We start from the raw sequence: 18,476 nt of genomic DNA on the forward strand, positions 1-18,476 counted from the left end.
GCCCTAATGGACTGCATGAAGCCCACCAACACTGAGGAGGGCATGTGCTTTACTCAGTCCATCAACTCAAACACTAATCTCCTCCAGAAACACTTTCACAGACATACCCCGCCATCATGTTTAACCAGCTACCTGGGCATCCCATGGCCTAGTCAAGTCGACACATAAAATTAACCATCACATAGTGTTCCCCACATACAATGGCCCCACAAACAGGAACTAAACAATTAGCAAAGCTCTATGGCTCAATTCTAGAATTGAGGGTGTTAATCTGTTTTCTGTTAAGAAACTCTAGGCTCTATGTAAACTGAAACTGTATCAAAATGCTGACACTAAAATTAGAAATGGGAAGAAGTAGGTTTTAAACCACAAAATTAACTGGGGGTAACTGACAAGCAACATTAGACTTGCACTTAAAGGAACAAACGTGATGGTCCAGTTGCTACGTAGCGACGGCAAACTTATCAACTCTCCTACTCAGCAATCTAGCAAGAGGGAACATAGCAAACTGCTAAACCAAACACACACACACACACACATATGTATGTATTCTGTCCAAATGCTGGAAGCAATTAAAAGGAGTAATTTGAACAAGCAATGCTGAGCAGCACGGTAATTAATAGGATACTGGCCTCCCAAGATTTATAGGGCCCACTCTAGTCTTCCTCTTGTCACATACCTTACCACAGGTGAGACACCCTCAGGGCACTACTCACCCAGACCCCATTACCCCTCCATTCTAGACCACCTTCTAGGTACCTGAGATCATGAAATTTCCTGCTCAAATGTTGGTCCCATAACTCGCTTCCAGGGCTTGATCAGGCATCTTCCCTAGGTCCATCCAATCAAGGGTTATTTGCATGTTTGAGATGCATATTTCCAGGACCAAGGTGGCTTTGGGGAGAGAGCTTGGTTATCAACAACTATAGTGTCCACATATTGAATTATACTCTCCACATATTTCTGTGCAAGACTCCTTGTGGTGCAAGACTGAGTCAGGGGTTAGGAAGACAAGGGGGCAGGGGCCTGGGGGAGGATTTTCAACTGCACTCTTGCTCTCGTATTCACAAAAACCAGGGGCCGGCCTGCCACCAGGTACCCATCCAAAGAAAAGCTAGAGACAAATATATAGGAAAGGTTCAATAGTAGGTTTTTGTTGTGAGGGGCCTTATGAAAATTAAAAAGGTATAAAAATATTTGGAAAATAAGCACTGTGCAAATTCAGTGAATCTAAAATCCCTTATTTAATAGTAAAACTGCAGTGCAGAGTTATGCTATAAATCATAGTGTTTTCCTATTAAGAAATACTTCTGATTTAAGTTTGATGTTTCCCCATTGCTTGGGGTGAGATGGGGGAATGTTGGAGTAGGGGAATAGTCAGAGACGGATGGCAAAGATTGGTAATAAGTTGTTACTGACCTGCAGAGTTTACAGCTTGAAAGAAAAACTGTAGGAGTTAAGATCCTCTTTCCTAGGAATCCATGCCATGAGAAGTTTAGGGATTGAAGTAGTGCCTGCTGACATGTGAAAACAGGCCTGTAAACTTTGCAAGCGATCCAGTAAATTATGCTTGTCCTAGTGGGACCCCCGCCCCACCGCATTCTAATCCCCAGGCCAGAATCATCAAAGTTGGCAAAAAATATTCATGGAGAGTAAGCAGGCTGTAGCAAGATAGGCTCTTCAGCAGGCAATCTTTGCTTCCTCCCACGTTATGACTGTCTTTCTTGCCAGTTCCCTAGGCAGATCAGACCCTTCACTTCCCAGTTGGCCTCCCTTCCCCAAGTGAATGTGACTTCTTACAGAACACAATTACCTATGTTGTCTGCCAAACTGGATTTTGTTTTGTTTTGTGTTAAATATCAGCCCATTTTCACGACTCTGCAATTATGACAATATGTGGTAGGAAACCATCACTGTCAGCTCCAGTCTGAAACTGGCCACTTACCAATACACTTTGCCAGGAACAAGTCTTTCTGGATGGATACTACGTGGTTAACAACATGTAAAGATAAACGGCTAAACAAAATATCAACATTTTCTTACAAGGCTCAGCTTAAGGACAGAACAGTGATGTGCAATGGTTTTCATGTTGTATCCACAAACATAATTCTGTACAAGAAACACTCCTTTTTTTTTTAATGGTTGCTTAAACAAGTGGTTATCCGTTATGCTGTTGACATAGGAAACGGTGAAATGCTAGTAACCGAATCAAAGCGGCAGTGCAACAGGCCGCTCGGTGGTGCGCATTGTGTGGTTTGGTTCCTTGGATGGACACACTTGCTTTACGCTTCATCCCAATTTTTGTCCCAACCTCTTAGTGTATCTTCCTGGGAATAGTCAAAACAAAGCAAAACATTCTGGTCTTACTTCAAGCTGCCTTTGCACTGTTATTCCCTTGTTCCGCTCATTTCACGGGATTGGGTTCTCCTAACTTCATTGTTTGGTGAGTTGCTTTGCTTTGCTCGTTGCCCCGATCTTCTGTGTATTCTGCGCAGACCCCGCAAGTGCTCCTGCACTCCCTCCCAGCCCTCTGCTGGGGCTTAACGCTTCCCAGCCGAGGTCAGACTGCCGTGCGCTTCGAGTACCGGACCCCGAGGAAGCAAGAAACGCCGCTCCCGCCGGTCGCGGGCAGCTCCAGTACACCGGCAACACGCGCGCCTCTGCCCAGTGCCGCGCCCAGCGGGTGCTCAGACTCCTTCTCTCCATCCCCGCCGGCGCGCCCCAGGGACTCGGAACGCCCCCGCGAGTGTGACGCGTCCTGCCTGCCCTGCAGCTCGCGGACACTCGCACTTGCAAGGCCTGGCCAGCACTCTTGGGCCCGCCCCCCGACAGTGCGGGGGCGGAGACGACGGCTCCCCTAGGCTCTGGCTCCCGGCCTTGGCCGGCGCGGGTAGGCGCGGGAGCCTCCAGCGCCGCTCGGATGCAGCAGCCGAGCCGCCACTCGGCGCGCGGCGGGAGACCCAGGGCAAGCCGCCGTCGGCGCGCTGGGTGCGGGAAGGGGGCTCTGGATTTCGGTCCCCCCCCTTTTCCTCCGAGTCTCGGAACGCTCCGGCTCTCAGACCCTCTTCCTCCCAGGTAAAGGCCGGGAGAGGAGGGCGCATCTCTTTTCCAGGCACCCCACCATGGGCAATGCCTCCAATGACTCCCGGTCTGAGGACTGCGAGACGCGACAGTGGCTTCCCCCAGGCGAAAGCCCAGCCATCAGCTCCGTCATGTTCTCGGCCGGGGTGCTGGGGAACCTCATAGCACTGGCGCTGCTGGCGCGCCGCTGGCGGGGGGACGTGGGGTGCAGCGCCGGCCGCAGGAGCTCCGTCTCCTTGTTCCACGTGCTGGTGACCGAGCTGGTGTTCACCGACCTGCTCGGGACCTGCCTCATCAGCCCAGTGGTACTGGCTTCGTACGCGCGGAACCAGACCCTGGTGGCACTGGCGCCCGAGAGCCGCGCGTGCACCTACTTCGCTTTCGCCATGACCTTCTTCAGCCTGGCCACGATGCTCATGCTCTTCGCCATGGCCCTGGAGCGCTACCTCTCGATCGGGCACCCCTACTTCTACCAGCGCCGCGTCTCGCGCTCCGGGGGCCTGGCCGTGCTGCCTGTCATCTATGCAGTCTCCCTGCTCTTCTGCTCCCTGCCGCTGCTGGACTATGGGCAGTACGTCCAGTACTGCCCCGGGACCTGGTGCTTCATCCGGCACGGGCGGACCGCTTACCTGCAGCTGTACGCCACCCTGCTGCTGCTTCTCATCGTCTCAGTGCTCGCCTGCAACTTCAGTGTCATTCTCAACCTCATCCGCATGCACCGCCGAAGCCGGAGAAGCCGCTGCGGACCTTCCCTGGGCAGTGGCCGGGGCGGCCCCGGGGCCCGCAGGAGAGGGGAAAGGGTGTCCATGGCGGAAGAGACGGACCACCTCATTCTCCTGGCTATCATGACCATCACCTTCGCCGTCTGCTCCTTGCCTTTCACGGTAAGTCACTCCCTACGTTTTCACAGCCCGGCTCTGCTCAGCCTTCTCATGCTCTCCCCTGACGCCTCCACCCTTTCCACCGCCCTACAAACTTTTTGCAACTTGTAAAAATATGTCCTAATTTGTAAAGATCTGTAGCCTTCCCCACTAGTTTCCCCTCCTCTTTAGCCCACTTCCTTATCCTGGCTTATGGGCGTTGCTAGGCTAGAGTTTCTTATACAATAATACAGACCGTCGGAAAGGGAGTCCTGGGCCTCAGCTAAGCTAGCCAATCTCCTCATCCTAACCCTGGGCAGTGTCCCTTTCTCGCTGTTGCCTATCTTGGCTTAGTTATTGAGAAAGAGGCAGCCCCTTCCACCTTAGGATAGCTGTCACTGTTCCAGCCTGACGACCTGGAGCTGCAGTTTGCTGCCCTGTACCTCTCATCCACTGGTGCTGGTTCTCCATGCTTGCCTTCTGTTCCTGCCAGGGCAAAATGTAGTACCCAACCCATAGCATTCCAGCTGCCATTGAAAATGGTCCCAGATGAGAAGGGTCCCTGATGCAGAAGTTTAGAGCATTTGTTATTTGTCCTAAAAGTCCAACAAACATCTAGTTTATAGGTTTCCCAATTTATATATTTGAATGTAACTCTTTGTGGCCATGAAAGTTTATAAAACCATAATGATAACTAGAGGAAATACTTGGAGGAACACCTTGCTAAGCATTTGTAATATCTTGCAAAACACGCTCTTAATGTCACTGTCAGAAATACACACAGGTGTCCTTCAGCTTACAGTTATGCACTTGATGAGCACAAAGCCACAGGCAGGAATGGCTGGTCCCTCTCAGGATGGGAAGAGTGGGGCTACCTGGGGAACTGAAGAACAAGAGACCAAGTCCTGGCATCGTGCTGCCTTGATTTGGGGCAACTTTAGCAGTTATTTGATGCTAACTAACTGCTAAATGATATGAGGCTGTGAGTTCAAGTCTCCTAAAGTGTAACGTTTTAGCTGAGCCTGGAATATGTCCGAGAATGTGCTGGCCTCTTACGGGGGCTAGGAATTGGGAGTTGTGGCAACTCCACTTCCTAATCTTCAGAAGAGCAAGACTGATGCTGCAGCATCAAAGCAGTTAATAGTGACTTCCACCTGCCACAATCTTGGAGAAAAGAGATGGGCAGTGCCTACTATTAACAGGTCTGACCTGTAAAAGCTGGAGGAGAAGTAACTTTATCCTATCTCCTGCCTCCATTACTGCTTCTTACATCTTCATGTGCTCATCCTCAGGGATGGGAAGGGACACAGGGTCCCAAAGGTCTGAATATGATTCTCTCCTCCCCAGCCCAGTTAACTCCCTTTCTTAGCTACGTTCTCTTCTCCCTGGTCCCCACTGTCCTCACCCTTCTACACCATCCTCTGTCAGGGCAGAAACTGTTCTGAATTGGTTACACTTTGAGGGAATGAGATGGAATTTTCAAAGACGCCCTCTTATAAAATGAAGTCGGACTGTGGGAGGCTGCAGCTCCCATACCACTCTGAGCAGGGGAGTTTATGCAACAGAAACGCTGTGATGTAGAAACCCACATGGCTTATATGCTTTTGATTTATTTTACTGGTAGGAGCTTTTGATTATGTTAGGAGCTAAATCAGCTTTTGAAGGTCAGCACTAGGATGCAGAACATATATCTATGAAAGAAAGCATTTCAAGTTCCACTAAACAGCTTTGCATTCAGCTTGGGGATCAGAAACTATTCCTGAAAGACTGTCTTAGGGTGTTGGGAATTAAGATAATCAGTTCTTAGGGTTTTATCTGTCATTTGTGAGTATATTTATAAAAATATCCCCCGCTATCAGCTACTTAAATAGCCTGGGAATGGGTTTGGGGTGATAACACACTTGTGAAACGATTTTTAGTCTCTTTCCTACACGAGCAAGAGGAAAAAGTTCTCCTCTTTGATCATGACTGACCCATTGCATAAACTGTATTTTTTTAAAATAAAGGTAGTGGTTTCCAACAGGTTGCCCTGTTTTCATGTAAATTGGCCTTTTACCATGAGAACTCCATCATTGCCTTATGTTTTTGTAAATTCAAATATATGTGTTTGGATATAGATATAGATATTGTTTTCCCTCCCTCAGTTAATATTAGGCCAAGGGCTGCTCCAGAGTTGCCAGATAGAAGGGGCTTAGCCACAGAAATCTGGCTAAAAGGTGTTGAGGGAGTAGGAGCTTTGCTTCGAAGCTGTGTTTTTATTTCAATTCCCTGTTTATGGCTTAGGGGGGACCAGATGGAGACTATGAAGGGGCTTTAGCTCCCCCAAACCACCTCTAAGCATTGACACTATCAGCAAATTGCTTTTGCTTCTGGCAAAGATTCCCAAAGAGCCAGAGAAAATCCTAGTGTGAACATAATCAGAAAGCCAGCCTCCCTGACTTCCATTGTTGGAGCTACCATGACACCATATTCAGATGAACTATACACAAAATGGAAATTGGAAGCATTGTCACCTCTTAATAAGAAAATTTATATTGACCACTGATGGATTTTATTTTGTCAATAGATTATTGGGAATAATTGCTAGTATCTTTCACTTACATAGCACTTTAAGCTTTATGAAATGCTGTACTGTCTTGATTTAAGTTATTTCTTGAAGGGCTTATCTGAAAATTCAAGCTCATGGCTACTGTTTGGTTCATACATTCTGCTGTTCAGAATCCTTGGCATGTGCCTCCAGGGAAGGTTGCTTTTTCCTCCAAGTCCTTTTATTCTACTTGGCCCACACTAAAATTGTGGTCAGAAGTGGCCTATACCAATCTCCCACCTGAAGCAGGAATCATTTCCACATGTCCTAACAGGGGGCTCTAGAAGCAAAGATTTATGGTTGCCTTCAGAAATGTTTCTGTTTCTCTAATGGAGGGCACATGATCTGATAGAAATACAGGGTGAACCACAAATGCAAGCCACAAACGGAATTTTAAATGTTCTAGTAGTCATATAACAAAAAGTAAAAAGAAACAGAGAAAATTAATTGAATTACATATTTTATTTAGCCCAATATATCTAAAATATTATCAATTCAAAATATTAGTTATGTAAAATAATTATTAATAAGCTATTCCAAGTAAGTTTCTTCCTTGTATCCCAGAAAATAGTAGCAATCTACTCTATCTCTTCCCACTCCTTCCTCAGGATAACAAGCTGCTTTCTTTGTCCCTCAAAAGTGGACCAAACCACTGGCAACAAGGAGGACAGCTGTACCCAGTGGGACACCAGTCTATTCCACAGCACTCCAGTAGTGGACAGAGGAGGGAAATGGGGGAATTCAGAAACCTAGAACTACTAATGTCAGGCATTGTCCCGAGGTTTGGGCAGGTTGGAATTACTGCTTCCTCCAAAGATGCCAGTCTAGGGCTTCCAAAATTTTGGAAGTAAAACTGTAGTTTTTTTTAAAGGCCCAGTCCCATCAAGTGAAGTCCAATTCAACCTCATATGTCATTATTATCAACCACAAAATCAGACTTTTGAATGCTAACTTTTGCATTAACCCATTATCTTCACAACACCATAGGAAATAGTATGATGATTTCTATCATACAGACGAGGCAAATGACTCATCCTGTGTCCCACAGCTAATGGGTGGTGGAACTGGGACTCAAAGCTAGGCAATTTAAGCGCTGAGCCAATTAACCTAACCACAACACTATCCAAGAGAAAGTACTCATTTCAGGGGTAACAGATGAGAAGATTAATCTAAGATTTCATAAAAGAGCTGTGAGAATGTTATAAATATCTGGACCACTTTGCCTCTTAATTCCAACTAGTTAGCTTTAAAAATAAAATGGCAAAGACCTTTTTCTTCATGTCAGCTCAAGGGAGCTGAGCCAGGGCCAACTATGTGGTTCCCTTTCTTTTCTCCACAGACCTATGAAATAAAAGGCTGAGACTCAGATTCTAGGAGATTGGCTAATGTAAATGCTAGTCTAAATTAAGAAATAATCAGATTATCCCTCACATAAAATCTTTCATCAGAACAAATAAAACATCTCTTAAGTGACCAAAAACCATGTGGTGTTTGGGAAATGACATTATTTTGGCTGCCCAGTATGAAATTCTGCATGGAACCAACAACATATTCCAAACTGTTTATTCACTAAAGGGATATTGTATAAATTAATAAATTCCTCCTTATGTTAATCAGCTTTGCCATCGTTTTACAGAGATAAATAGAAACTTTCTTCCTGAAATGGAACAGAACACAGGAAATATATGAGACCTCTATTCTTGCCTCAGATACTGTTTGTGTCTTCATATCCAACTCATATCAAGCCCCTTTCTCGCCACTTTTCTAATTGTGGATAGCTTTTGACCATTTTAAACTGTTTTCCACATGCCATGAGGATAAAGTGCTTATGTATTTTTACTCAGTTCTAAAATTTCAAGAGTAAACCATTGACTCATACTAAAAAGTTCTCCATCTTTAGAAATTCTTTAGGGTTATAACTTCTAGGTAAATCTGATTAGTGGAAATCTGATCTTGGCAATACAAAACAAACTCCAGTAAACAGTACTAGAGTTTCCTTTTCATTCCTGGTACTCATTATGTAAAATATAACATGCATGGGGGTTGAAAAGCTGATATGACATTGGTAAATTATATACATGCCAAATATAACAATTCTGGTAGGAATGAAAAAGAACTCCAGACATCTCTACATATAACCACAATGAACTTTGCCTGGTGATAGTTTAAGTAAATGTCCATAAACAACTGGAAGGCCCTTTATCATTTAAGCATCATTAACCATGTGTTTGGGGATCGATGAGACAGTTTTAATACACATGATATTTTAAGAGAAAGTTCCTCTATATGAGTGTTTTCACTTGACATCTTTTCTCCGTTGCCATTTGATATTATGAATGCTGATTTGAATAAAGACACAATTACACTGGTTTTAAAAATGTAAACAGAAAGAACCTTAGTTCTTTTCCCAAAAGAGAATTTGTGCATTATGTCCACACCTTTGGTCAAGTGGGTCCTCACTGCTATCTCAGATGGTTTAGACCAGGTCCTCAGCTTAAAGAGAAACACCTTCTGGAGATGGTATATTTCTTCTTTGGCATATCAAAAACCAATCACAGTATTAAGTTTAAAAAAAGAATAGAAATGGTGAGACCGTGTTTCAGGAAGGCAATGAACAGGTCTCTTTCCAGCTAGAGGCTTAAGACCCAGTTCATCTGCAACTCAGTCTGCTCAGTTGGCTTCTCCTGTCCTGTTTTGAAGTTTCTGACCCTCTACTCCCTGTCCTTATCTTGAGCTCAAGTCCATTGTACCTCAGTTTATATTATCAAGGTGTACCAAGCTCCATTTTTCTGAGAATATTTTGCTGCCTAAAACTGCCCCTAACAGAAAACTAAACCTAAGAACCTTGCAGCTGGGACATACATGTGATGGAAAGGGCCAGGGATCGGATAAGCACATTTAGAAAAGGCTGAAAGTTCCTCTAGAGCAGGGTCCATAACCTGTGCTGCATGGAAAGTGCCTGGATTTTCTGCCTGAATTCATTTGCAAAAACGTTTATATGAGTTTATGTTTATATGTTTGTATGAGTCGTGGGTAGATGGTTCATAGTGTCCATCAGTTTGTCAAAGAGTTAAGAGCCACCATCTTGGAATAAATAGGCCCAGAGGTCTAAACCTTAGCATTTGCTCTTTTTTGTTTCCAGTTCTGAGAAGCACAAGACAAAGGACACTAGTCCTGGAGCCACATGGATCCAGTTTTTCCTACTGCAGGAAAATAGGCTTCTGTTTCCCTCTACCACAAAGCACCTGTGATTCAGGCAAAGGGATTTCTTTAAAGCATCATATACCTGAAAAATAATCTCCCCCAAAAATGTTTTTTTTTTAAGAATGAATTAGGCAAAGTCTATAGTCAGGACACCTTAGTGTCTTTCAGAAGGCAGGTAAACATATAACAATCTATGCTTGCAATTTAGCTGTGGAAAAGTGTGGAGGAAAAACAAGTCCCAGAGAAAGCTAAGTAGCTACTTAGAAATAGCCATGGTTTTTCAGTCCATAAACAGGAACCATGATATCCATAAACTTTTGTGACATCTTTGAAGAGAAATCTCCTCCAAACCCATAATGTGGTCAGACATTTGTGAATTTCATGCTAAGCTTTACATTACAGGCTTTTTATATAGATGGCAGCAGAGTGTCTAGTGGCTAAAAGCCAAGTTTGGTGTCCCATGGATTCAGTTTGACTCCACATTTTCTCTACTTACCCAGACTGTAATTCTATGCAAAGTAACTGATCTTCTAAACCTTCATTTCCTTCTAACATGGGAATAATAATACTTCATAGGTTTATGTAAATATTAAACAAAATATGCCTTATAAATTGCTTGGCACCATGCCTAACACACAGTAGGTGTTTAATAAATGTTAGCTGCTATCTCTAGGGGATTCCATTTCAAGGGAAAATCAGATTGTATATTAATGATCAGGAAATGAATTCTGAAAGCTCAAAGTCATTTGTTTGATTGACCTAAGTGGGCCTTTTGTTTTTAAGTGTGATAAATGAATAATTTTAAACTATTCCAGGTTTTAGATAAGGTTCTAAAGGGATGTCTCACACCCTGGCTGCACATTAAAATTACTTGGAGCACTTTGCAAACCTTGATACCCATGGCTCAGCCTAGACTAATTAAGTCGGAGTCTCTGGGTATCGGGGGAACCCACCCCCAATATTTCAACTTAGGCTCTTTCTATTTTCCATAAGTGTTGGCCGGCTGAGAAATAAAGAGAAAGAGTATGAAGAGAGGAATTATACAGCTGGGCCGCTGGGGGTGACATCACATATCTGTAGGACCATGATGCCCACCTGAGCTGCAAAATCAGCACGTTTTTATTAAGGATTTCAAAAGGGGAGGGGTTGTAAGCAGGGAGTAGGTCACAAAGATCACATGCTTCAAAGGGGAAAAAGGAGAACAAAGATCACATGCTTCTGAGGAAACAGGACAAGGGCAAAATCAGAAACTCCTGATAAGAGTCCAACAAAGATCACAAGGCAAAGGGCAAAAGCAAAGATCACAAGGCAAAGGGCAAAAGCAGAATTACTGATAAGGGTCTATGTTCAGCGGTGCACGTATTGTCTTGATAAACATCTTAAACAACAGAAAACAGGGTTTGACAGCAGAGAACCAGTCTGACCTCAAATTTACCAGGGTGGGTTTTTTCCCCACCCTAGTAAGCCTGAGGGTACTGCAGGAGACCAGGGCGTATTTCAGTCCTTATCTCAACTGCATAAGACAGACACTCCCAGAGCGGCCGTTTATAGACCTCCCCCCAGGAATGCATTCCTTCTCCAGGGTATTAATTATTAATATTCTTTGCTAGGAAAAGAAGTTAACAATATCTTCCCTACATGCACGTCAGTTTATAGGCTCTCTGCAAGAAGAAAAATATGGCTCTATTTTGCCTGACCCCGCAGCCAGTCAGACCTTGTGGTTTTCTTCCCTTGTTCCCTGAAAATCGCTGTTATTCTGTTCTTTTTCAAGGTGCACTGATTTCATATTGTTCAAACACATATGTTTTACAATCAATTTGTACAGTTAACACAAATATCATAGTGGTCCTGAGGTGACGTACATCCTCAGCTTACGAAGATAACAGGATTAAGAGATTAAAGTAAGACAGGCGTAAGAAATTATAAGAGTATTATTTGGGAACGGATAAATGTCCATGAAATCTTCACAATTTATGTTCCTCTGCCGCGGCTCCAGCCAGTCCTTCCATTTGGGGTCCCTGACTTCCTGCAACATCTGGGAAAGGGAGAAATGCCTCCGAATATTTTTATGCATGTATGTATGTATGTATGTGTGTATGTATGTATGTATTTATTTTGAGACAGAGACTCACTCTGTCACCCAGACTAAAGTGCAGTGGTGTGATCTCAGCTCACTACAACCTCTGCCTCCTAGGTTCAAGCAATCCTTCCCCTCAGCCTTCCAAGTAGCTGGGATTACAGGTGCCCACCAACACGCCTGGGTAATTTTTGTATTTTTTAGTAGAGATGTAGTTTCACCATGTTGGCCAGGCTGGTCTCAAACTTCTCACCTCAGGTGACCTGCCTGCCTCGGCCTCCCAAAGTGCTAGGATTACAGGCGTGAGCTACCGCACCCAACCTATTTTTAAAGCTCCTCAGGTGATTTCAATGATCGGCCAAATAAAGCCCTCATTTGCTCTAAAATTCTGAACCCACTTTGTAATTGCATTAAAGATAGAAAAGTAGCGCAAAAGAATAGTACCTGGTCAGTGCCCAAATGAAGTTTTCTATGGGAGGCTGCTTCTATACATGACAATGCTAAAATAGCACTAATTCTCATCTGTGCCACTTTGTAAATATCACAACAAGGCTTTACCTTCTTAACAAAGCCCTGTAGAGAGAGCCTGCCCTGAGGAATTAAAATTCACTTGACTCATTGGGATTAGCACTTGGTATTTTTCTCATAACAAATACATTGGTAGTGTACACAAAAAGATGGATAACTTCTACCAACCTCTGAAACTGAATTGCCGAATATCACTGACATATTATTAATTAATTATCTTATATCCTTTGTGACATCCTTTAACTAAAAACTCAGGACTGGCCGGAGGGAGAGGAGAATGGGTAGTTATTGTTTAATGGGTACAGAGTTTCAATTTGGGATGATGAAAATAATTCTGGAGATGGTAGTGATGGTTGCTGTTCTTTGTTCTTTTACGTGGATGCAGTCAAGTGCATCCACAAGAAGAGACACAGGAGATGTTCAGGAAAACATAGACATGGTGGACCACTCAGGGCCACATGAAAAAGCATCGGTTTCAGTCAGGAGGCAGAGGGGCAGGAGGGTGGGCAGGACCTGGGCCAAGCCTTTACTGGAGTTTCCACAAGAAAGGCAAAGCAGGGTAAACAGTTTAGGATTGGTTAGGTTGAATAATTTCAGCAGGCTCTAAGCTATAGGGGTGGTCCCTAGTTGCCTGGTACCTGGCATTGGAATGATAAAAGCAGAGGAATAAATATTTCCTTGATAGAAGAGTTCTGGCCCTGGATAGGTTAGTCTGTATATCAAAGACATGCTCCCAGCCTAACTCTTTGCTATCTCTACAAATTAGCTAGCCCCGGAGGGGCATTCTCTCCCCGCCAAGAAGAATTTAAGATGTCAAAACATAATATGCAGAAAAGTGAAAATATAAACAATATGATTGCACCACAATGTAAATGTATTTAATGTGTAGCTGAAAATGGCAAAATGGTAAATTTTATGTTATATTTATTTTACCACAATTTTTTAAAATCCGAGTATCCATAAGATCAAAAATATAGTAATCTAGGCAAAAGACAAGAACCAAAAGAAAAAAATGGGGAGGTAGAAGACAAAACTTACATCAAGAATTTCGAGGGTCACTGAAGTATGTCTCTTCTCCAAGTATAAAAGAAGGAACTGGGCCGGGCGCGGTGGCTCACGCCTGTAATCTCAGCACTTTGGGAGGCCGAGGCGGGTGGATCACGAGGTCAGGAGATCGAGACCATCCTGGCTAACATGGTGAAACCCCGTCTCTACTAAAAATACAAAAAATTAGCCGGGCATGGTGGCGGGCGCCTGTAGTCCCAGCTACTCGGGAGGCTGAGGCAGGAGAATGGCGTGAATCCGGGAGGCGGAGCTTGCAGTGAGCTGAGATTGCGCCACTGCACTCCAGCCTGGGCGACAGAGCCAGACTCCGTCTCAAAAAAAAAAAAAAAAAAAAAAAAGGAACTGGCTGGGCGCAGTGGCTCACACCTGTAATCCCAGCACTTCGGGAGGCCAAGGCAGGCAGATCACTTGAGGTCAGGAATTCAAGACCAGCCTGTCCAACATGGTGAAACCCCATCTCTACTAAAAATACAAAAATTAGCCAGGCGTGGTGGCGGGTGCCTGTAATCCCAGCTACTCAGGAGGCTGCAGCAGGAGAATCACTTGAACCCAGGAGGCAGAGGTTGCAGTGAGTGGAGATCACGCCACTGCACTCTATCCTGGGCGACAGAGTGAGACTCCATCTCAAAAAAAAAAAGCCGTCTTCTACAAAATATCGGTCACCTCCAAAGTGCAAATTTTAAGCAATTCTCAAAATTACCCAGCATAGTAGATGAAAAGGAAAGGAAACAGTACAGAATTGCTTCATCCTCTACAACCAATTTTCACTTCTCATTATTCTGTCACGCTCTAAAGACATTCAGGAACTCTGATGTGGGTTATTCTCCCCTGAAAACCTGACTCATCTTAATGTGTGAAGCTGCAACACCAGAGGCTATGCCTTTTCTGCACTTCTTGGCTGGCCAATTCAGTGTGAATATGTTCTCTGGCTAAACTAGATCATCAACTCAGCTGCAGGCCCTTTCTACAGGAGTGCTCAGTTTTGCATCATGTGCACACGTGTGTGTGCATATGTAATCACTAATGTGTTTTAATCTGTAGACCTGTGTGCATCATTATCCTGAATTTCTTACCTCCAAATCACTCTTTTAACACACCAGCCTGTATAGTTTTCATCCAAAATAGTTTAACTGACAAGAAAGCTATTGCTCCATTGCACCTCCTCACCTAGCTTTCCTCTACTCTCTGGGAAACCCACCATCAATTCTTCTTTTTCCTTTCTCATCTGCCAAATCTTTTCTCCATTCCCTATGCCAAGATTCTCCGGCATAAACACCTATGGCTGCCAAACCTTCCTGCTCTTGTCCCAACATAAGCAAGCTGAAGATGACTACCCTTTGCGCTCTCTGCAATTTGCTTTGTATATCCAGTTGCCAGATGCCTGCAGAGTAAGTACTCGGAGAAGGGAAACAAGCTGCTCCTTCTTCTGCAGAAGGCGAGTGAAGAAAAGAGGGGCTAGGTGTCTAAAGCTATTGGTAAGAAAGACCCTGGAGCCTTATAAAGCACTGGTTTTAAATGACTAGGTGTGATCTACCTTTGTTTTCCTCTTTTCTGTGAATTTTGTAGAAGTGTGATCTTTATCAAGATGCACTATTCCATTCCTTCCAACCTGCCCAAACATTTATGTTGCTCCCTAAATATCTAAGAAATCGTTTGAGGGCTGGTAGAGCAGTTTGGTCCACATGTAAAGATGTGTCAGCTTTCCAGCGTTCAGGACATTGTTCTGAGGCCTTTGCTCTAATACAGGCCTGCATGTAGCACACAGTGAGCACTGCACTGGCATCAGGAGAGTTGGAATTTGCATCCTGATTTGGCCACTAACCAGCTCTGGGTACTTGAGCAAATTATCTAATTTTCTATACCCCAGTGTCTGCATTTGTAAAATGGAGATAATAACAATGAACACTGTGGAGCACTTAGGATGTGAGCACTGATCTAAGTAGCTTACACATATCACTTCCTATCATCCTTTCAGCAACTCTATGAAGTGGGTATGTTATTATTATCACCCATTTTAAAGATGTCAAAACTGAGGCACAAAGGTTCATTATTAATATCTTGCCATTGGTCCCAAACTATATACAGAGGTAGGATTCAAACCCAGTCCAATGGCCAGAACTCATACTCCCACTCAGGGTGTTCCATTGCAGACCCTGTCTCGCTGAATTGTGATCATTAGATTTAGTATTTGGAAGTAAATGTAACATGTTATTAGTTTTCCTGAAGTTCACTTCCCTATCTGTTAAAAAGAGACAATCTCTAAGTTTCAGAGTTTCTATAAGGAGTAGAGATAAAGCAGGGTTAGTACCCAGAACAATTCATGACACATATATTAGGTTATTGATACGCTGGAGCTACTAATATTATCATTATTATTTATATTATTAAAAGATTCTATTCTAGATGACAAGAAAAGTTTATTTCTCTCCACTCCCAATGACACCAGGACATTGTGCATGGTGTTAATGTTAATTGCATTCCACAGAAAACATGCTTTCATTGAGTTCAAGGGGAAAAAATACATTCATTATGTTACAGTTTACATAAGGAAGAAAGGTAAGATTCCCACCCCCAACCTTTCCTTCCCCACCACTACCACAGACAAAACATGGTTTTGCTTTTAAATCTCAAGACATAACATAGGGTCTAAGCCTGTCTACTGCTACGATGTAAAACTAACATCATTTTTCCCCTTTGCTTCTTACAGATTTTTGCATATATGAATGAAACCTCTTCCCGAAAGGAAAAGTGGGACCTCCAAGCTCTTAGGTTTTTATCAATTAATTCAATAATTGACCCTTGGGTCTTTGCCATCCTTAGGCCTCCTGTTCTGAGACTAATGCGTTCAGTCCTCTGTTGTCGGATTTCATTAAGAACACAAGATGCAACACAAACTTCCTGTTCTACACAGTCAGATGCCAGTAAACAGGCTGACCTTTGAGGTCAGTAGTTTAAAAGTTCTTAGTTATATAGCCTCTGGAAGATCATTTTGAAATTGTTCCTTGGAGAAATGAAAACAGTGTGTAAACAAAATGAAGCTGCCCTAATAAAAAGGAGTATACAAACATTTAAGCTGTGGTCAAGGCTGCAGACGTGCTGACAAGGCACTTCATGTAAAGTGTCAGAAGGAGCTACAAAACCTACCCTCAGTGAGCATGGTACTTGGCCTTTGGAGGAACAATCGGCTGCATTGAAGATCCAGCTGCCTATTGACTTAAGCTTTCCTGTTGAATGACAAAGTATGTGGTTTTGTAATTTGTTTGAAACCCCAAACAGTGACTGTATTTTCTATTTTAATCTTGCTACTACCGTTATAAACATATAGTGTACAGCCAGACTAGATTAAACTTCGTATGTAATCTCTAGGAAGTCAATATGTGGAAGCAACCAAGCCTGCTGTCTTGTGATCACTTAGCAAACCCTTTATTTGAACAATGAAGTTGAAAATCATAGGCACCTTTTACTGTGATGTTTGTGTATGTGGGAGTACTCTCATCACTACAGTATTACTCTTACAAGAGTGGACTCAGTCGGTTAACATCAGTTTTGTTTACTCATCCTCCAGGAACTGCAGGTCAAGTTGTCAGGTTATTTATTTTATAATGTGCATATGCTAATAGTGATCAAGAAGACTTTAGGAATGGTTCTCTCAACAAGAAATAATAGAAATGTCTCAAGGCAGTTAATTCTCATTAATACTCTTTATTTATCCTATTTCTGGGGGAGGATGTACGTGGCCATGTATGAAGCCAAATATTAGGCTTAAAAACTGAAAAATCTGGTTCATTCTTCAGATATACTGGAACCCTTTTAAAGTTGATATTGGGGCCATGAGTAAAATAGATTTTATAAGATGACTGTGTTGTACCAAAATTCATCTGTCTATATTTTATTTAGGGAACATGGTTTGACTCATCTTATATGGGAAACCATGTAGCAGTGAGTCATATCTTAATATATTTCTAAATGTTTGGCATGTAAATGTAAACTCAGCATCAAAATATTTCAGTGAATTTGCACTGTTTAATCATAGTTACTGTGTAAACTCATCTGAAATGTTACAAAAATAAACTATAAAACAAAACTTTGAAAATGGAATAGTATTTTATGAACTCCCTCAAATAACATTTTGTGATTAATATAAACATAGTATCTTTTAAATTAGACCAAAGTGGAAAAATTATATTTAATTTGGCAGATTCGTAAAGTGTGGTTGCCAGGTTTTAAAGTGAGGTTGCAAATTAGAGTTTAAAATATTCATTATAATACTTGGTATTAGAAGATATTTTTTCCTCCAGTTTTTACCCTTCCAGTATGATCTTTAAAATAGTAGAACCATCTTATTTTTTTCATAGTGATATTATTGGATAGCCACTCCTTAAAAAAAAAAGAGATGCTTGTTTTCTCCAAAGTCTCATTGAGTTGTTTATCCAAAGCTATTTCCTTTAAGCAGTTATCAAACTAGCTGATCACTTAGAATGATTTCAAACCAATCTAGGCATCAGTGTATTTTGATACAAACAATCTACGTCAAATCAGCTCTTAAGAAGAATAAATAAGTGGTTTGCTTTTCTACAAATTTAAACAAGCCAGGCAAAATTTAACTTAACTAAAATCTAGACATGTAAATAAGTCTTCCCTGTCCACCAGGCATTCTAAAGTTAAGAAATTATTCTAAATGGGACTAATTAGGCCCATGGGTAATTCCTAAACATAAAATTCTGAAGTTGCTTTGAACTAGAAGATTAATTCCTTTTATCAGATGACTTGTTTTTCTCCAGATGAAAATGTCAACTACAATTTTTCACCCCACCTTACCGCCCCCCTAATATCCCAGAATAATGCCTGAGAACTGAAAACAAAAACACAAAATTGGACATAATATCACTAGCAGGAACAAAATGATTTGCTCTGGAGCCCAAAGTATAAGAATTTAAGCCACTTATTTAAGCACTGGTATATTTCTAGAACTCTGTTTCCTCATGTACTCCTGTTCCATGTACTGTGCTGAACGACTAAATCCTGGTATTTCATTTATACCAATATATATGTAGAAGGAGTTGAAAGTAAAAAT

At 42.6% G+C, this 18,476-nt stretch overlaps 1 protein-coding gene across 1 annotated transcript; it reads left to right on the plus strand.

Annotated features, from left to right (window-relative positions):
• The first annotated feature begins 1,232 nt into the window (after positions 1–1,232).
• On the plus strand, positions 1,233–17,486 carry PTGER2 (prostaglandin E receptor 2). Its single transcript, XM_004055175.4, has 2 exons — positions 1,233–3,965; positions 16,110–17,486. Exons 1-2 carry the CDS (start codon positions 3,123–3,125, stop codon positions 16,341–16,343), a joined length of 1,077 nt encoding a protein of 358 aa, XP_004055223.1. The 5' UTR covers positions 1,233–3,122; the 3' UTR covers positions 16,344–17,486.
• Positions 17,487–18,476: the final 990 nt, after the last annotated feature.

The sequence above is a fragment of the Gorilla gorilla genome, chromosome 15, assembly GCF_029281585.2.
Source record: "Gorilla gorilla gorilla isolate KB3781 chromosome 15, NHGRI_mGorGor1-v2.1_pri, whole genome shotgun sequence".
Lineage (NCBI taxonomy): Eukaryota > Metazoa > Chordata > Mammalia > Primates > Hominidae > Gorilla > Gorilla gorilla.

Coding starts and splice junctions, on each gene's coding strand:
- PTGER2 (XM_004055175.4), top strand. CDS start 3,123: ATGGGCAATGCCTCCAATGACTCCCGGTCTGAGGACTGCGAGACGCGA. Junction 3,966..16,109: donor TCTGCTCCTTGCCTTTCACG/GTAAGTCACTCC, acceptor TGCTTCTTACAG/ATTTTTGCATATATGAATGA.